At 41.6% G+C, this 21,361-nt stretch overlaps 1 protein-coding gene across 11 annotated transcripts in view; it reads left to right on the top strand.

Annotated features, from left to right (window-relative positions):
* COMMD1 (copper metabolism domain containing 1) overlaps nucleotides 1-21,361 on the top strand; it is a 210,552-nt gene that overhangs the window by 61,250 nt on the left and 127,941 nt on the right. Inside the window, exon 3 of one of the 11 annotated variants that reach the window (XM_023557179.2) lies at nucleotides 265-18,694. The exons of the other annotated variants lie outside the window; for them this stretch is intronic. Coding sequence (XP_023412947.1) covers nucleotides 265-291 — 27 coding nt within the window. The 3' untranslated portion in view covers nucleotides 292-18,694. Of the gene's footprint in view, nucleotides 1-264; nucleotides 18,695-21,361 lie in introns of those variants that run through there. 11 annotated transcript variants of the gene reach the window in all.

Raw genomic sequence — 21,361 nt, 5'->3', positions numbered from 1 at the left:
CAGCACCTTGGTGGGCAGCTTCTAAGAATACGCACAGTGACTCCCACTGCCTGTTATTCAGACTGTTGTGTAATTCTCTCCTCTGGAACATGAGTTGCACCTGTTATTCAGATGGTTGTGTAATTGCCTCCCCGTGAACGTGAGTTGCATCTCTTGAATCACTTCTAGCAAGTAGAACAGGACAAAAGAGAAGGGACGTCACCTCTGAGATACTAGGTTACAAGGCTCCGGCTTTTCTCTAGCTGGCCCCTCTTGCTCTTTCAGTTGTTGCCTCTGATGGAAGCCAGCTGACGTGTGAGCTGACCTACAGAGACGCCGAGTGCCAAATCGTTGAGGCAGGCCTCCAGCAAGGACCTGAGTCCTTCAGAGCAACAGTCCCCAAGAACTGATTTCTGCCAACAACCACGAGCTTGGATGTGGCCGCAGCCTTGGGAAGAACCCTGAACCAGAAGACCCAGCTAAATTTTGCCTAGATTTCTGACCCACAGAAACTGCCTTGTTTTAATTGTCTGGGTTTTGGGCTAATTTGTTTCACAGCAATAGATGAAAAATAAGAGTATTTTCCATTAAAAAAAAAAGTACCTTGTACAGTAGGAACTCAAATATTTGATTGTTTCAGTTGCCCTGCCCTCCAGCTAATACTAGTTGTTAAATCTGAATCCTTGGTTTTATTTTATTTATTTAAACAAGTAAAAAGCACTTTTTTTTTTTTACTTTTCATTTTTAAATAATTTGAGGCTTATAAGGAAGTTATAAAAAAGTACAGAGAATTTCCATATACCGTTCGCCAAGTGTTAACGTTTTATGTAACCGCAGCACAATTATCTGGAATGGGAAATTAATATTGATGCAATGTATTATCTAATCTGAATAACAGGAGCCCTGGTAGAGCAGTGGTTAAGTACTCGGCTGCTAACTGAAAGGTTGGCGGTTCGAACTCAACCAATGGCTACATGGAAGAGAGACCTGACAATAAAGATTACAGCCAAGAAAATGCTAGGGACAGTTCCGCTTTGTCACATGGGGTCACTATGAGGCAGAATTGATTTCACAGCACCCTACAACAATAATAAATATACCTAATTTGAATAGACTTTATTCAGATTTTGTCATTGCCCCACCGGTGTCCTTTTTTCTGGTCCTGGTTGCATCTGGGATTATATGTTGCATTTAGTAGTGTGTCTTCTTAGTCTTTTAACCTGGAGCACCTCATCCTTCTTTGCCGTTCCCGGTTTCAGGCAGCGGATGTAATTAGGTAGCTCAGTATGGCTGGGGAGGAGACCCATAAAAGGGTGTGACTAACTTAACTACCTTGTCCTCTGCTCTTTGTGGTGAAACTGAAGTTAAAATGTGTCAAGAGAGACTATAAATTCAGAAATTCAGCCTGTTGGGGTAGAAACCTTGGGCTGGAGACAGGGTTTTCAATTTTGGCCTTTTTTGTTGTTGTTGTTGTTTTTGTTTCCGTTAACAGACACACTCAAATTATGTCAGGGAGTTGGGATTTGTTATAGGGGAACTGAGCTGGGTGTGGCGGCTGAAATTGCTCCTGGTGAGTCCCGAGATCACTGCGGGTCTGAGCCTCTCTTTGACTCTCCCTTTGTCTGCTTTCTGCACGGTCACTTCCAGCTCCTGGCACACTTCTGTTCTCTCCCTTTGACTGGCTGCTCTTTCTTGCTCCATCATAGCAGCCTGTGTGCAAACGTTTATTCTCATGAGTTCTCCAGCCCCTCTCCACATGACTTTAGTTTCACCTCTCGCTGGTAATTAAACTGTTTTTCAGTACTTCCTAAGTGTTTCCAAATGTCCAGGACTGAACTCATCACTTTGTAATCAGGCCGTCCATCTCTGCCTTGCCCGGGAAGTTGTTACAGGATAAAATCAATGGCAGCTCCAAAAACGGCCAGCCGCCATGTCCGTGCTTCATGGATCACTGGTAAAGTTTTTTTCCATGTACATAATATATAATACTTGGCTCTCTGAAAACCAGTTAGGCACTCTGATCCTGTGTTTTGAATGCTAGACTGTTTGTTCTTCAGTTCTGTCACACGCTAGACCAGAAAACCAGATGACACTGGAGGCCGCTTGCACATGAGGCCAAAATCACCTGCTTTATTTCATCATCATCTTTGTCCTCAAAAAAACATTGTAATCTCACATGCTTCATTCTTTCAGTTTCTCCGGGGAAGCATGCAGTAAGCTTAGAACGTAGCTTCAATAAATGAAAATTTGTGTTGAACATCTTGCAGGCCTTAACTGCCGCAGCATGGACTTACCCAGCACAGGGCTTTGGGCAGAGTGGAATGGGTGTTCACCACGTGTTTGAAATGAATTGTGTTGTGTGTTTCTTACGCTGATAAATTAGAAAAAAAGGTGACATCTTATATTTAACGCTTTCTGTAAAATTTTTCCCAATATATCCCACCCACTCTTGTTTGTTTTTTTATAATTTTCATTGTGCTTTAAGTGAAAGTTTACAAGTCAAGTCAGTTTTTCACACAAAAACCCATATATACCTTGCTACACACTCCCAGTTACTCTTCCCCTAATGAGACAGCCCACTCTCTCCCTCCACGCTCTCTTTTCATGTCCATTTTGCCAGCTTCTCCACCCACTCTTAATACATACTACTTCTGTTAAAATTACGAAACTCAACTAAAAAATTGCTCAGTCTGTTGAAATAAGTTATTGAGAACGAGCCGATGACGATCCTTAGTTCTCTGTGATGTTTAGAGAGAGCCAGAGTATGTAGTAACCTGTGGCTGTCAAGATAGGGTGGTTCCTTAGCATAAAAGTGTAGGAACTTTTCTTCTTGAGTAAACAAAGGTAAATGAATATGGAAGCTTTTCAGATTAGTCAACAAAGGTAAATTAAACCTGTTTGCTATGACTGCTTGGTAAAATGGGTATCCTTTCACAGTGTACAAATGATTTCATCTGAAGTTACATGGTATTTAATACTTTAAATCATGGTTTGATATACATTTTTTTATCAGGTCCACATAATAATATTGTGAAGTGCATAAAAAAAAAAATTTTTTTTTTTTTTTTTTTTGTGTTATAAATTGAATTGTGTCACCCAAGAATATGCATTGTAAATCCTAACCCCTATACTTTTGGTTAGGAGCTCTGGTGGCACAGTGGTCAAGCTCTTGGTTGCGAACCGAAAGCGGGCAGTTTGAACCCCCCAGCTAGTCCTTGGGAGGAAGATGTGGTAGTCTGCTTCCCTAAAGATTGCAGTCTTGGAAACCCTGTGGTTTCCAACCCTACTCTGTGGTGTAGGGTCGCCATGAGTCGGAATCTGCTCGGGGGTAACAGGCGTACCTGTGGTCATAATCCCATTGGGGAATGGGCCTTCTTTGTGTTGTTAATGAGGCACTATTAGTACAGGGCGTGTCTTAAATCTCTTTTGAGATATTAAAGAGCAGATTAAGCAGGTAGACAATGGAGAAAGATCCAGGGGACTTGAAGATCGCTGAGGAAGAGAAGCTGAAAGGAGAAAAGGACCTTCTCCTAAGCCGACAGAGGGAAAGCTTTCCTTAGAGACTGCGCCCTGAATTCAGACTTCTAGCCTCCTAGCTGTGAGAAGATAAATTTCTTTTTGTGAAAGGCATCCACTTGTGGTATTTCTCTTATGCCTAAAAAAAAAAAAAGACCCGTTGCCGTCGAGTCGATTCCAACTCATAGTGATCCTATAGGACAGAGTAGAACAGCCCCATAGGGTTTCCAAGGAGTGCCTGGTGGATTCGAACTGCCTACCTTTTGATTAGCAGCCAAGCTCTTAACCACTGCACCACCAGGGTTTCCTGTATTATACCAACACTAGAAAACTAAGATGGTGGGGCAGCTGTTACAATATCTTTTAAAAATATATATATATGTATTATATATAGAGAGAGAGAATTGTTTTAGGTGAAAGTTTACAGAGCGAATTAGTTTCCCATTCAACAAATTGTACACCCATTTTTCCAGGACTTTGCAATCCCCACACTGTGTCAGCACTCTCCCTATTTCTGCCCTAGTTTCCCCGTTGCCACTTGCCCCATTTCCTTTCCTCTGGATTTCTTTCCTCTTCCTGCCTTCTCATCTTTACAGTTGGACAAGGGTTACCCTCTTGGTTTCTTATAATTGTTCTACGGAGCACATTCTTTTCGGGTGTTATTGTTCATTTTGTAGGCCTGTTTATTGCTTGGAAACCCTGGTGGCGTAGTGGTTAAGAGTTACGGCTGCTAACTGAAAGGTTAGTGTTTCGAATCCAGCAGGCGCTCCTTGGAAACCCTATGGGGCAGTTCTGCTCTGTCCTGTAGGGTCACTCTGAGTCAGAATCGACCCGACGGCAATGGGTTTAGTTTTTATTTTATTTTTTTGTCTATTGCTTGGCTGGAACACGGTTTCCAGGAATGGCTGCAGTTCCAAGTTAGAGGAGTGTCTTAGGGCCATAGTCTTGGGGGTTCCTCCAGTCTCTGTAAGGCCAGTAAGTCTGGTCTTTTTTTTATGAATTTGATTTTTTGTTCTACATTTTTCTCCCACTCTGTCTAGGACCCTCTATTGTGATCCCAGTCAGAGAGATTAGCAGTGGTAGCTGGGCACCATCTAGTTCTTCTGGTCTTGGGGTTGTGTAGGCTGTGGTGCATGTGGTCCATTAGTTCTTTGGACTAATTGCTCCCTTGAGTATTTGGTTTTCTTCAGTCTCCTTTACTCCAGTGGGAAGACACCACTGGTTGTATCTTAGATCGCTGTTTGCAAGCTTTTAAGACCCCAAACACTACTCACTAAAGGAGTCTCTGTGTCATGCCAGCTGATGTAGATGTCCCCTGAGCCTATGGCCCATAGCCTTAACGCCTAGGATCTTTGTCCTGGGAGGTGTTTGGTTGTGCATAAGAAGTTTCCATGACTGTGCCCCTCCTGTGTTCTATTGTCTATATTAGTATACATGCAACATCTATAAATATGTAAATAGAGATGTCCACGACCTAACTATATCTGCAGGTGGGGGCACTCCCTTAACGGCCTCCCAGGCTTCTTTAGCATACTTACCTGTTTATGTGGAGCCCTGGTGACGCAGTGGTTAAGAGCTATGGCTGCTAGTCAAAAGGCTGGCAGTTCAAATCCACCGACCACTCCTTGGAAACCCTGTGGAGCAGTTCTGTTCTGTCCTATAGGGTCACTATGAGTCAGAATCGTCTCAGTGGCAACGGGTTTGGTTTTGGTTTTTTGGTCTACCTGTGTATCCCTTCATAAATTATAGTTTGTTAATACTGTTGCTACAGGATTGTCTATGTCTGTGTTATAGTAATTGCTATAGTTGCCCTTTGTACTTGTGTTCCTTTCAGTGTCTTCCTTTGCCTTTGTCATATTGTGTTGATTTCCCCCATATAGTGTAATGGCCTTTCAGTATTATCATATGTCTTCTATCTACAGTCGGCCCTCCATATCCACAGGTTCGCATACGTGGATTCAGCCAACCACGGATTGAAAACTTTTGGAAAAAAAGAAGTTCCAAGGAGCAATATTTGAATTTGCCACGTGTTGAGCACTAGGCTGAATCCACGTGAATGAAATGATGTGTAGGCATACCCTGCTATAGCCCACTGCCATTTCACAGATCCTTAGTCTCTCTCCAGCACTTACTATTTGAGCTTTCAGCTCGCGTCTTGTTTGCTAACTAATTGTGTTGTATGCACCCTTTATTTCTTGAAGAAATGGCTCCTAAAAAGCAATCCTTCAAAGGCTAAGAGGAAGCATAAAGTGGTATATCTTGACGACAAAATAAAAATCTCAGATCTTTTGAAAAGGTCAGTAAGAACAAATTGAGCATTTGCACAATAAAGCAGAAAGAAGCTGAAATTCGTGGATGTATTAGTGCTGCCCCTACAATGGCAAAAAATGATCTCTCTGTGTCTTAGTTATCTAGTGTTGCTATAACAGAAATACCACAAGTGGATGGTGTCTTAGTCACTTAGTGCTGCTCTAACAGAAATACCACAAGTGGATGGTGTCTTAGTCACTTAGTGCTGCTGTAGAGAAATACCGCAGTGGATGGTGTCTTGGTCAACTAGTGCTGCTGTAACAGAAATACCACAAGCAGATGGTGTCTTAGTCACCTAGTGCTGCTAGAACAGAAATACCACAGTGGATGGTGTCTTACTCACCTAGTGCTGCTATAACAGAAATACCACAGGTGGGTGGTGTCTTAGTCACCTAGTGCTGCTGTAACATAAATGCCACAAGTGGATGGTGTCTTAGTCACCTAGTGCTGCTGTAACAGAAATACCACAGTGGATGGTGTCTTAGTCACCTAGTGCTGCTGTAACATAAATGCCACAAGTGGATGGTGTCTTAGTCACCTAGTGCTGCTGTAACAGAAATACCACAAGCAGATGGTGTCTTGGTCAACTAGTGCTGCTGTAACAGAAATACCACAAGTGGATGGTGTCTTAGTCACCTAGTGCTGCTGTAACAGAAATACCACAAGTGGATGGTGCCTTAGTCACCTAGTGCTGCTGTAACAGAAATACCACAAGCAGATGGTGTCTTAGTCACCTAGTGCTGCTGTAACAGAAATACCACAGTGGATGGTGTCTTAGTCACCTAGTGCTGCTGTAACAGAAATACCACAAGCAGATGGTGTCTTGGTCAACTAGTGCTGCTGTAACAGAAATACCACAAGTGGATGGTGTCTTAGTCACCTAGTGCTGCTGTAACATAAATGCCACAAGTGGATGGTGTCTTAGTCACCTAGTGCTGCTGTAACAGAAATACCACAAGCAGATGGTGTCTTGGTCAACTAGTGCTGCTGTAACAGAAATACCACAAGTGGATGGTGTCTTAGTCACCTAGTGCTGCTGTAACAGAAATACCACAAGTGGATGGTGTCTTAGTCACCTAGTGCTGCTGTAACAGAAATACCACAAGCAGATGGTGTCTTAGTCACCTAGTGCTGCTGTAACAGAAATACCACAGTGGATGGTGTCTTAGTCACCTAGGGCTGCTGTAACAGAAATACCACAAGTGGATGGTGTCTTAGTCACCCAGTGCTGCTGTAGAGAAATACCGCAGTGGATGGTGTCTTGGTCAACTAGTGCTGCTGTAACAGAAATACCACAAGCAGATGGTGTCTTAGTCACCTAGTGCTGCTATAACAGAAATACCACAGTGGATGGTGTCTTAGTCACCTAGTGCTGCTGTAACAGAAATACCACAGTGGATGGTGTCTCAGTCACCTAGTGCTGCTATAACAGAAATACCACAGTGGATGGTGTCTCAGTCACCTAGTGCTGCTATAACAGAAATACCACAGTGGATGGTGTCTCAGTCACCTAGTGCTGCCGTAACAGAAATACCACAAGTGGATGGTGTCTTACTCACCTAGTGCTGCTGTAGCAGAAATACCACAAGTGGATGGTGTCTTAGTCACCTAGTGCTGCTATAACAGAAATACCACAGGTGGGTGGTGTCTTAGTCACCTAGTGCTGCTGTAACAGAAATACCACAAGTGGATGGTGTCTTAGTCACCTAGTGCTGCTGTAACAGAAATACCACAGTGGATGCTGTCTTAGTCACCTAGTGCTGCTATAACAGAAATACCACAAGGGGATGGTGTCCTAGTCACCTAGTGCTGCTGTAACAGAAATACCACAAGTGGATGGTGTCTTAGTCACCTAGTGCTGCTATAGCAGAAATACCACAATGGATGGTGTCTTAGTCACCTAGTGCTGGTATAACAGAAATACCACAGGTGGATGGTGTCTTAGTCACCTAGTGCTGCTGTAGCAGAAATACCACAAGTGGATGGTGTCTTAGTCACCTAGTGCTGGTATAACAGAAATACCACAAGTGGATAGTGTCTTTGTTACCTAGTGTTGCTATCAGAAATACCACAAGTGGATGGTGTCTTAGTCATCTAGTGCTGCTATAACAAATACCATAAGAGAAATTTATTCTCTCACAGTCCAGGAGGCTAGAAGTCTGAATTCAGGGTGCCAGCTCCAGGGGAAGGCTTTCTCTCTCTGTCGGTTCTGGCAGAAGGTCCCTGTCATCAATCTTCCCCTGTTCTAGGAGCTTGTCAGCAAAGAGACCCAGGTCCAAAGGATGTGATCCACTGCCAGCGCTTCTTTCTTGGTGGTAGGAGATCCGTTTCCTCTCTGCTCCATTCTCTCTTTTTACATCTCAAAAGAGATTGACTCAAGATACAACCTAATCCAGTTGAGTCCTGCCTCATTAACATAACTGTCTCTAATCCTGCCTCATTAACATCACAGAGGTTTGTATTTACAACGCAGAGGATAATCATATCAGATCACAAAATGGTGGACAATCACAATACTGGGAATCATGCCCTAGCCAAATGGATACTCATTTTGGGGGGACATAATTCAGTCCGTAGCACTCTGGCTCATGATGAAGTGCTTGCAAAGGCTGAGAAAGCAATAAGTGTTAAGTGTGAACATTAACAACTATTTACATAACATTTACATTCTATTAGGTATATAAAGAACTTGAGCATCCACATATTTTGGTATCCACTGGGCGGGGGCGGAGGGCCTGGACCCAATTTCCTGCAGTTTCAGAGGGGCGATTCTATTTACTGACTTCCCTTCCCTCCCCTCCGTTGTGGACTGAAGTGTGTTTAGTAGTAAGAAGGACTAGAACTGACATGGTGCCTCTTGAGCTAGTCCAAAGTTCTTCGCAGCACTTACGTGGTTTGAACTTTGACATCAGCTCTGATTTTCCTGAAGCTTTTTGTAGATGTTTGGTGGTTTTTCCTATCAGTCAGCTCCACCCTACTTTTCTTAGGAATTTAAGGTTTATTTTCAAAGATAAATTAAGTTCGAGGCTTGAATTCTATGTGGCACCTGGGATTCATAAACCTGGCCTGCTGGTTGATTACTGCTCAAGTCCTGGAAAGTCGGTGGTATTTAAAAATATAATTTTTTGGTACAACCACCTTGGAAATTGATTTGGTGCTTCTTAAAAAGCTAGAAATAGAATTACCATAAGATTCAGCAATCCTGCTCCTTGGAATATATCCTAGAGAAATAAGAGCCTTTACACGAATAGATATATTCACACCCATGTTCATTGCGGCACTGTGTACAATAGCAAAAAGATGGAAGCAACCAAGGTGCCCATCAGCTGATGAATGGATAAATAAATTATGGTATACTCACATAATGGAATACTACTCATTGATAATGAACAACGATGAATCCGTGAAACATTTCATAACATGGAGGAACCTGGAAGGCATTATGCTAAGTGAAATTAGTCAGTGGCTAAAAGACAATTATTGTATGAGACCACTATTATAAGAATTCAAGAAATAGTTTAAACAAAGAAGAAAATATTCTTTGATGGTTACAAGAGTGGGGGATGGAGGAAGAGGGGTATTTACTAATTAGATAGTAGACAACAACTATTTTAGGTGAAGCTAAAGACAGCACACAATACAGGAGAGGCAAGCACAACTGGACTAAACCAAAAGCAAAAAAGTTTTCTGAATAAACCAAACACTTCGAAGGCCAGCGTAGCAGGGGCGGGGGTTTGGGGACCATGGTTTCAGGGGACATCTAGGTAAATTGACATAATGAAGTCTATTAAGAAAACATTCTGCATCCCACTTTGGAGAGTGGTATCTGGGGTCTTGAACACTAGTAAGTGTCCATCTCAGATGCATCAATTGGTCTCAACCCATCTGGAGCAAAGGAGAATGAAGAACAGCAAAAACACAAGGTAATTATGAGCCCAAGAAACAGAAAGGGCAACATAAACCAGAGACTGCATCAGTCTGAGACCAGAAGAACTAGATGGTGCCCAGCTACAACTGATGACTGCCCTGACAGGGAACACAACAGAGAACCTCTGAGGGAGCAGGAGAGCAGTGGGATGCAGACCTCAAATTCTCATAAAAAGACCAGCCTTAACGGTCTGACTGGGACTAGAAGGACCCTGGAGATCGTGGTCCCCAGACCCTCTGTTGGCCCGAGACAGGAACCATTCCCAAAGCCAACCTTTCAGACGGGATTGGACTAGACTATGGGATAAAAATGACACTGGTGAGGAATGAGCTTCTTGGCTTGAGTAGGCACATGAGACTATGTAGGCAGCTCCTGTCTGGAGGGGGGAGGAGAGGGTAGAGGGGGTCAGAAGCTGGCTGAATGGACACAAAAATATAGGGTGGAGAGGAGTGTGCTTTCTTAGTAGAGGGAGAGCAACTAGGAGTATATAGCAAGGTGTATATAAATTTTTGTATGAGAGACTGACTTGATTTGTAAGCTTTCACTTAAAGCACAATAAAAATTAAAATATAATTTTTATTTTATGATGTTGGAGAGGTGGAGAGACCGGAACACTTATACACTGCTAATATAAAATGGTACAACCACTTTGGAAATCGATTTGGCACTTCCTTAAAAAGCTAGAAATAGAACTACCATATGATCCAGGAGTGCCACTCTTTGGAATATATCCTAATATATTCATAATAAGAGCCATCACACGAGTAGATATACGCACACCCATGTTCACTGCAGCACTGTTCACAATAGTAAAAAGATGGAAACAACCTAGGTGCCCATCAACAGACGAATGGATAAACAAATTATATATTCACACAATGGAATACTACACAACAATGAAGAACAAGGATGATCGTGCATGAGACAGCTCATAACATGGATGAATCTGGAAGTCATTATACTAAGTGAAATTATTCACAAAAGGACAAATATTATGTGAGACCACTATTATAAGAACTCAAAAGGTTTACCCACAAAAGAAAACATTCTTTGATGGTTATGAGCGTGGGGAGGGAGGGAGAGGGGAATTCACTAATTAGATTGTTGTTGTTAGGTGCCCTCGAGTCGATTCCAACTCATAGCGACCCTATGCAAAACAGAACGAAACACTGCCCTGTCCTGCTCCATCCTTAAAATCATTGTAATGCTTGAACTCATTGTTCCAGCCACTTTGTCATTCCACCTCCTTGAGGGTCTTCCTCTTTTCCGCTGACCCTGTACTTTGCCAAACATGATGTCCTTCTCCAGGGACTGATCCCTCCTGACAACATGTCCAAAGTATGTAAGACACAGTCTCTCCATCCTTGTTTCTAAGGAGCATCCTGGTTGTATTTCTTCTAAGATAGATTTGTTCCTTCTTTTGGCAGTCCATGGTGTATTCAATATTCTTTGGCAATACCGCGATTCAAAGGAGTCAATTCTTCTTCAGTCTTCCTTATTCATTGTCCACCTTTCACATGCATATGATGTGATTGAAAATACCATGGCTTGAGTCAGGCTCACCTTAGTCTTCAAGGTGACATCTTTGCTCTTCAACACTTTCAAGAGGTCCTTCAGAGCAGATTTACCCAATGCAATGCATTGTTTGATTTATTGACTGCTGCTTCCATGGCTGTTGATTGTGGATCCAAGTAAAATGAAATCCTTGACAACTGCAGTCTTTTCTCCGTTTATCATGATGTTGATCATTGGTCCAGTTGTGAAGATTTCTGCTTTCTTTATGTTGAGGTGCAATCCATACTGAAGGCTCTGCTCTTTGATCTTCATTAGTAAGTGCTTCAAGTCCTTTTTACTTTCAGCAAGCAGGGTTGTGTCATCTGCATAACATAGATTGTTAATGAGTCTTCCTCCAATCCTGATGCCCCCGTTCTTCTTCATATAGTCCAGCTTCTCGGATTATTTGCTCAGCATACAGATTGAATAGGTATGGTGAAAGAATACAACCCTGATGCACACCCTTCCTGACTTTAAACCAGTCAGTATCCCCTTGTTCTGTCTGAACAACTGCCTCTTGATCTATGGAAAGGTTCCTCATGAGCACAATTAAGTGTTCTGGAATTCCCATTCTTCACAATGTTATCCATAATTTGTTGTGATCCACACAGTTGAATGCCTTTGCATAGTCAATAAAACACAGGTAAACATCCTTCTGGTATTCTCTGCTTTCAGCCAGAATCCATCTGACATCAGCAATGATATCCCTGGTTCCACATCCTATTCTGAAACCAACCTGAATTTCTGGCAGTTTCCTGTTGATATACTGCTCCAGCCATTTTTGAATGATCTTCAGCAAAATTTTGCTTGCGTGTTTTATTAATGATATTATTCTATAATTTCCATATTTGGTTGGATCACCTTTCTTGGGAATAGGCATAAATACGGATCTCTTCCAGTTGGTTGGCCAGGTAGCTGTTTTGGCATAGATGAGTGTTTCCAGTGCTGCATTTGTTTGTTGAAACATCTCAGTTGGTATTCTGTCAGTTCGCAGAGCCTTGTTTTTTGCCAATGCCTTCAGAGCAGCTTGGACTTCTTCCTTCAGTACCATCTGTTCCTGATCATGCAACCTCTTGAAATGGTTGAACATCGACTAATTCTTTTTGATATAATGACTCTGTGTATTCCTTCCATCTTCTTTTGATGCTTCCTGCGTCATTTAATATTTTCCCCGTAGAATCCTTCACTATTGCAACTTGAGGCTTGAATTTTTTCTTCAGTTCTTTCAGCTTGGGAAATGCCGAGCGGGTTCTTCCCTTTTGGTTTTCCATCTCCAGCTCTTTGCACGTTATTATAGTATTTCACTTTGTCTTCTCGAGTCACCCTTTGAGATCTTCTGTTCACTTCTTTTACTTCATCAATTCTTCCTTTTGTTTAGCTGCTCGATGTTCGAGAGCAAGTTGCAGCGTCTCCTCTGACCTCGATCTTGGTCTTTTCTTTCTTTCCTGTCTTTTCAATGACCTCTTGCTTTCTTCATGTATGATGTCCTTGATGTCATTCCACGATTAGATAGTAGACAAGAATTGTCTTAGGTGAAGGGAAGGATGACACACAATACAGAGGAAGTCAGCACAATTGGACTCAACCAAAATCTAAGAAGTTTCCTGAAGGCAGCCAAACATTTCGAGGGGCAGAGGTCTGGGGTCCATGGTTTCAGGGGACATCTGGTTCAGTTGGCATGGCAAAGTTTACTAAGAAGTTGTTCTGAATCCCACTTTGGTGAGTTGTGTCAGTGGCCTTAAAAACTAGTGATTGGCCATCCAAGATGCATCAGTTGGCCCCAGTCCACCTGGAGCAAAGGAGGATGAGGAACACCAAAATACTAGGAAAATATGAGCACAAGAGACAGAGTCACATAAATCAGAGACTGTAGCAGCCTGAGACTAGAAGAACTAGATTGTGCCCAGCTACTACCGATGACCACCCGGACAGGGAACACAACAGAGAGCCCCTGATGGAGCAGGAGAGAAGTGGGGTGCAGAACTCAAATTCTAGTAAAAAGACCAGATGTAATAGTCTGACTGAGACTATAGGAACCCCAGAAGACGTGGCCCCCTAGACTCTCTGTTAATCCAGAACTAAAACCATTCCCAAAGCCAACTGTTCAGACCAAGATTAGGCTGGACTCTAAAACATAAAATAATACTTGTGAAGAGTGCTTCTTAGTGCAAGTAGATACACAAGACTAAATGGGCGGCAGGGACTAGGAGAGGGCAGAAGGGGATAAGAGCTGGTTGAATGGACACAGGAGATCCGGGATGGAAGGGAGGAGTGTGCTGTCATGTTATATGGATGGCAGCTAGGGTCACATAATAATGTGTGTGTGAATTTTTGTATGAGAGAATAACTTGAGCTGTAAACTTTCACCTAAAGCACAATTTTATATATATATAAATTTTTATTTTATGAGCTGTGTGTGTGCCTCTGCAGAAGAGCACAGAGTAGTAATATGTTAACGGTTTACTTAGGTGAGTGTGGACAGGAAGTTTATGCTGTACTTTGCACTCAAGTACATTTACTTATGCCTATAAATCAGGAGGAAACCCTGGTGGCATAGTAGTTAAGTGCTATGGCTGCTAACCAAAGGGTCGGCAGTTCAAATACACAGGCGCTCCTTGGAAACTCTTATGTGGCAGTTATACTCTGTCCTGTAGGGCCCCTATGAGTTGGAATCGACTCGACGGCACTGGGTTTGGTTTGTTTGTTTTTTTTTATAAATCAGGAAGGGTCCCTGGTGATGTGTTGATTAAGCACTCGGCTGCTGACTCAAAGGTTAATGGTTAGAACCCACCCAGTGGCTTCATGGGAGAAAGACCTGATAATCTGCTCCTGTAAAGTTTACAGCCTAAAAAACCGTGTGGGGCAGCTCTATTCTGTCCCATGGGGTCACTACGAGTCGAAATTGACTCGACGATGCCCAGCAACAACAACAACATAAAGCAGGTGCCTGCCTCCTCTGCGTCTGCTTCAGAGATGAGTCCACCAGCAGCATCCTCTGGTCACGATTTCATTTCAGGAACCAGTTGGGAACCTCGAAATAAGCATTGCCAGTTGTGTATCCATTTTAGTGTTTCTGGGGCACTGGGCTGCTTTGGGGAGGGAGGGTTGGCTGTCCCCCACTCCCCAGTTTAACTAGAGGAGTGTGTGTGCATGAGTCAGTGAGTGCACGTATGTGCATGCACATGCCTTCGTAGAAGATTTTATTGGAAGAAAGTGTTTACGTTTAACTTAGGGAGGAATGGCCTAGCTACTTGTTTCTGTGTCAGAATTACAAATGAGATGGTAGTGTTACCAAAGAAATGGAATGTTCCCCCACTTCCCTTCTCCTCAAATCATATCACAGAGTGATGGGAGTATTTCAGTGAATAGTAAGCCCTCTGTGACCGTGATCTATGGACTTTTACTCTCTTACCTCCATCGATAACGTGCACACATTTGTAACTGTAAGAGTCTTAGGTGCGGTAGCTGTGTAGAGGCCATTTTAGTAGTTATTCGTCTTATCCATATTTGGATTGGAATTTAGTTTTATGGATTTCACTTGGGGAATGAGTCACAAGGTATTTTAAATTGTGCTTCTTGGAGCCATGATGTTCCTTAGAAGTCCCTTAAGGTCCGTCATGAGGGAGGAAAGAGGGAGCTAAAGATACAGGGCTCTGGCCCCAATATCTGCTTTAGTAGTAGCAACTCCAGTTTTATTGGGTAAATTATTGGGGCTCCATAAAATATTTCATTTAAGAGAGTTTTCTGGGGCTAAAATAAGATTTCATACCACCAGAGTAGTAGAAAGACTTAGGAGTTAGGAAACCTACTCTCTATTTCTGGCTATCCCATCAACTAGCTCTATAGTGGTAGACAGATCACTTAACATATCTTTCTCAGTTTTTTATGTATTCTGTCTACCTTACAGAGTTATTTTGAGGTAGTGGTTTTAAAATCTTTATGATGAGTCAAAAAATATAGTCATGAAAATATTGTTACTACTGGCAACAATAACGGATAACTGAAAAATCCAAAATGATTTTGAGTTTTTTTGGAGAATTTATCATAATAACAAGTAATGGTTTTCTTTTTCCAGTTTTCTGTGATCTGTGGGTATTATTTCCTCCTTATTTTTGTAAAATTGCCAGCCTTCCTTAAAACTTTATTTCTAATGGAAGATAGTGACTATATATATATATATACACACACATATATATACACACACACAAATGTATATATGCCTGTGAGTGTGTGTATGTGTGTATATATGTATTGATTTTCTTTCAGTTTCTCTGTAAAAGCTAAATAGAAAAATGAAGCCTAGCTTGGAGAAAACTTAATTAACTTTCCCTGCCATTCTCATGAGAAATCAAGTCCAGGATACTTACGTTCATTTCTCGCGTTTCAAAGGCCAGAAATTGTGCCTGAAAATTAGGTTAGCACATTTCTGAATCTGACTGTTAGTTTACTCTGTTTAGTTGAGTTGGCTGCCATTTCCTCTCTGCCTTCTTTCCTGCAAGCAGAGAATATGAATTTCATGTTTTCTTCAGAAAATCTCCCCTAGTCTGTAAATTCATTTAAATCGCACAGCTTGTGAAATCACAGGAACAAGTATAAAGAAGAGTTGTTCTTCAGAAAAAGTCTCAGTAACTGTGGTCCAGCCTTAAAGAGAACAAGCCTGTGCTCTTTCCTGTTACCTGATGGAGTATCAGAATGGCCACTGTATTTGGAGTTGATTAGCAAACTTGACTCCAAGAGAAGTAGTAATAGTATTGTAGGCTTAGGTGGTGCTGGCTGATTTCCTAGCTCTTGCGCAGAATATACCCTTAAATGTCAGGGGAAATAGCTGCTTCTTGTATCATACCAGCAGGGTTGGACATCCCAAGTGACAGTTTTGAGCATAGCTGGCTAGTTTCCTTGAAGTGGTTATGGAAATAGAGGAAATCACAGCCTCATCTGACGCTCAGAGGAAAATAAAAACTAAATATACCAAAAGGTAGTATTTCCTATTTTCTGGAAGTTAACAAAATTAAATATTTAAAAAGAAGTGTTCTTTTTATCTAAGCCACTTTCTAGTGAACAAAAAAATTCCCTTAGAACCAGGAGTTTCCATAGCGATTATGAAGCTGGTCCCCATGTCTCTCTGCTCACTTCTCTCTTTTGTCTCTCAAAAGAGATTGGCTTAAGACACTGTCTAACCTTGTAGATCTCATCAATATAACTGCTACTAGTCCATCTCATTAGCATCGTAGTGATAGGATTTACAGCACATAGGGAAACCACATCAGATGACAAAATGGTGGGCAATCATACAATACTGGGAATCATGACCTAGCACAGTAACATGTGGTTTTATTACCCAGAAGTCTTTCTCAGAAAAAAGTATATAGCTAGCAATTCCATAATAATTACAATAATAGCTGCTTGTTGAGTACTTCTGTGTCTCAGTTCTTAAAACAATATTTTAAGATAGAAATTATTATCCTTATGTCATAAATGATGAAGCAGATTTAGAGAGTTTAAGCAGTGTACCCAGGTCATACAACTAAGTAGGAGGACCAGAGGGTTGGACACAATTCTCCCTGGCTGTAAAACTCAGCTTCTTTCCCTACCCATGCTCCCTCTCAGTGGAGACTCATTTATGAATGATTTGTGAAATCTGTCTCTTACTTGATCAAACATACAACTAAGCAAACTGGTAGTCAAGACGCATTGATGCTTATCGGTGATTGGAACATGAAAGTTGGAAACAGAGAAGGAACAGTAGTTGGAAAATACAGCCTCAGTGATAAAAACAGTGCCAGAGATCACATGGTAGAATTCTGAAAGACCAATGATTTGTTCATTGGAAATATTTTTTTTCAACAACACAAATGACAACTATATACGTGGACCTCGCCAGATGGATCGCACAAGAATCAAACTGACTACATCTGTGAAAAGAGATGATGGAGAAGTTTAGTGTTATCAGTCAAGACAAGCCAGGGGCCAACCGTGGAACAGATCGTCAGTTGCTCATTTGCAATGTCATGGATTGAATTGCGTCCCCCCCAAATTTCTCTTAACTTGACTAGGTCATGATTCCCAGTATTGTATGATTGTCCACCATTTTGTCATCTGATGTGGTTTCCCTATGTGCTGTAAATCCTATCACTACGATGCTAATGAGATGGACTAGTAGCAGTTATATTGATGAGATCTACAAGGTTAGACAGTGTCTTAAGCCAATCTCTTTTGAGAGACAAAAGAGAGAAGTGAGCAGAGAGACATGGGGACCTCATACCATCAAGAAAGCAGCACCAGGAGCAGAATGCCTCCTTTGGACCGAGGGTTCCTGTGTGGAGAAGCTCCTAATCCAAGGGAAGATTGATGACAAGGACCTTACGCCAGAGCCAACACCCTGAATTTGGAGTTGTAGTCTACTAGACTGTGAGAGAATAAATTTCTGTTTGTTAAAGCCCTCCACTTGTGGTATTTGTTACAGCAGCAGTAGATAACTAAGACATGCAACTTCCAGTTGAAACTGAAAAGATCAAAGCAAGTCCACAAGAGTCAAAGTGCAACCTTGATTATAGCCTACCTGAATTTAGAGACCGTTTCAAGAATAGTTATGATGCAGTAAACACTAAAGACCAAAGACCAGAAGAGTTGTAGGATGACATCAAGGATGTCATAGATGAAGTAAAAGACTAGTAAAAACCCAAGAAAGAAAAGACGAAAACAGGTATCAGAAGAGACTCTGAAAATTGCTCTTAAGTGCAGAGAAGCTAAAGCAAACAGAAGAAATGATGAAGTAAAAGAGCTGTATGGAAGATTTCAAAGAGTGACTTGGGATGACAGGGTAAAGTATTACAATGAAAATGTGCAGAGACATGGAGTTAGAAAACCAAAAGGGAAGAACACCTTCAATGTTTTTCAAGCTGATAGAACTGAAGAGAAAATTCAAGACTTGAGTTGCAATACTAAAGGATTCTATGGGTAAAATATTGAATGACACATGAAGCATCAAAAGAGGATGGAAGGAATACACAGAGTCACCGTACCAAAAAAAGTTGGTTGATGTTCAGCCATTTCAGGAGGTAGCATATGAACAAGAACCACTGGTACTGAAAGAAGAAGCCCGAGCTGCACTGACAGCATTGGTGAAAAAACAAGCCTCCAGGAACTGACAGAACACCAGTTGAGATGCTTCCACAAACAGATGCAATGCTGAGAACACTTAATTCGTCTATGTTAAGAAATTCAGAAGATAGCTACCTGACCAATCAACCCTGATTCGTGACCATTCCAAAGAAAGTGGATCAAATGGAATGTGGAAATTATTGAACAATATCATTCATATCTCATGCTAGCGATTTTTCCCTTTTTATTTTGTTTATTCTTATTGTACTTTAGATGAAGATTTACAGAGTAAACTAAAAAAAAAAAAAAAAAAAACCAAACCATTGCTGTTGAGTCTGACTCATAGTGACAGAGTAAATAAACTAGCTTCTCATTAAACCATTAGTGCACATATTGTTTTGTGATGTTGGTTACCAACCCCACAACATGTGAACACTCTCCCGTTTTTCCACCTTGGGTTCCCAATCATCAGCTTTCCTGTCCCCTCCTGCCTTTTAGTCCTTGCCCCTGGGCTGGTGTGCCCCTTTAGTCTCATTTTGTTTTATGGGCCTGCCTAATCTTTGGCTGAAGAGTGAACCTCAGGAGTGACTTCATTACTGAGCTAAAAGGATGTCTGCGGGCCATACTCTCAGGGTTTCTCCAGTCTCTGTCAGGCCTGTAAGTCTGATCTTTTTTTGTGAATTAGAATTTTGTTCTACATTTTTCCCTAGCTCTGTTCAGAACCCTCTATTGTGATCCTTGTCAGAGCAGTCAGTGGTGGTAGCCAGGTACCATATAATTGTACTGGACTCAGTCAGGTGGAGGCTGTGGTAGTTGAGGTCCATTAGACCTTTAGACTAATCTTTCTCCTGTATCTTTGGTTTTCTTCATTCTCCCTTGCTCCAGATGGGGTAGGACCAATGGAGTATTTTAGATGGCCACTCACAAGCTTTTAAGATCCCAGACATTACTCACCAAAGTAGAATGTAGAACAATTTCTTTATAAACTAGGTTATGCCAGTTGAGCTACATGTTCCCTGAGACCATGGTCGCCACAGCCCTCAGCCCAGTAATTCAGTTCCTCAGGGAATTTGGATATGGCTATGGAGCTTCCATGACCTTGCCTTGGACAAGTTGTGCTGGCTTCTCCAGTATTATGTGCTGTCTTACCCTTTGCTAAAGTTACCACTTATCTATTGTCCATTTAGTGTTTTTCCATCCCCCGTGCCCCGTGACTATCAAAGATTGTTTCTTTTTGTGTATAAAACCTTTTCATGAGTTTTTATAGTAAAGTGATCTCATACAATATTTGTCCTTTTGTGCTTGGCTTATTTCACTCAGCGTAATGCCCTCCAGATTCATCCATGTTGTGAGATGCTTCTCAGATTCATCATTGCTGTTTATCATTGAGTAGTACTCTGTTGTGTGTATGTACCATAGTTTGTTTATCCATTCATCTGTTGATGGAGATCTAGGTTGTTTCCATCTTTTTGCTATTGTGAACAATGCTGCAACGAACATGGGTGTGCATATGTCTATTTATATAATGGTTCTTATTTTCCTAGGATATATTCCTAGAAATGGGATTGCTGAACCATATGGTATCTCTATTTCCAGCTTTCTAAGAAAGCGTCATATCATTTTCCAAAATGGTTGTACCGTTTTGCATCCAGCCAGCAGTGCATAAGAGTTCCAATCTCCCTGCGCCTCTCCATCATTTGTTATTTTCTGTGTTTTTGATTTGTCCCAATAGTGCCGGGGTGAGAAGGTTTTTCATTGTGGTTTTGATTTGCATCTCTCTGTGTGTGCATCAGGGTTGTATCTTTTCACCATACCTATTCAACCTGTATGTCGAGGAAATAATCTGAGAAGCTGGACTATATGAAAAAGAACGGAGCATCAGTATTGGAGGAAGATTCATTAACAACCTGTGTTACGCAGATGACACAACCTTGCTTGCTGAAAGTGAAGAGGACTTGAAGTACTTACTGATGAAGATCAAAGACCCTAGCCTTCAGTATGGATTACACCTCAACATAATACAAAAATGCTCACAACTGGATCAATAAGCAACATCATGATAAACGGAGAAAAGATTGAAGTTGTTAAGGATTTCACTTTACTTGGACAGTCAACACCCATGGAAGCAACAGTCAAGAAATCAAAAGACACATTACATTGGGCAAACCTGCTGCAAAAGACCTCTGCAAAGCATTGAAAAGTAAAGATGTCACCTTGAAGACTAAGGTGCACCTGACCCAAGCCATGGTATTTTCAGTCGCCTCATATACATGCGAGAGCTAGACAATGAGTAAGGAAAACCAAATAAGAATTGACGCCTTTGAATCATGGTGTTGGCGAAGAATATCGAATATACCACAGATTGCCAAAAGAACGAACAAATCTGTCATGGAATAAGTACAACCAGAATGCTCCTTAGAAGCAAGAATGGCGGGAATGTGTCTTACATACTTTGGATGTGTTGTCAGGAGGAATCAGTCCCTGGAGAAGGACATCATGCTTCGTAGAGTGTCGTCGAAAAAAAGGAAGACCCTCAATGAAGTGGATTGACACAGTGGCTGCAACAGTGGGCTTAAGCATGACAATGATTGTAAGCGTAGCACAGGACCTGGCAGTGTTTTCATTCGTTAGTACATAGGATGGCTATTAGGCAGAACCAACTCGACGGCACCTAACAACAACAATAGCTAGAGATCACAGCGTTTTCTCATGTGTCTGTTAGCTGCTTGAATGTCTTCATTGGTGAAGTGTCTGTTCATTTCCTTTGCCCATTTTTAAGTTGGATTATTTGTCTTTTTGTTGTAGAGGTGTTGGATTTTCCTGTAGACTTCAGAGATGAGACATTTGTCAGATTCGTCATAGCAAAAATCTTTTCCCAATCTGTAGGTTCTCTACTCTTTTGGTGAAGTCTTTTGGTGAGCATAAGTGTTTAATTTTTAGAAGATGCCAGTTATCTTCATGCTAGCAAATTTT

Source organism: Loxodonta africana, chromosome 26 (genome assembly GCF_030014295.1).
Source record: "Loxodonta africana isolate mLoxAfr1 chromosome 26, mLoxAfr1.hap2, whole genome shotgun sequence".
In the NCBI taxonomy this organism is placed as follows: Eukaryota; Metazoa; Chordata; class Mammalia; order Proboscidea; family Elephantidae; genus Loxodonta; species Loxodonta africana.
This window is presented reverse-complemented; position numbering and strand designations above follow the sequence as displayed.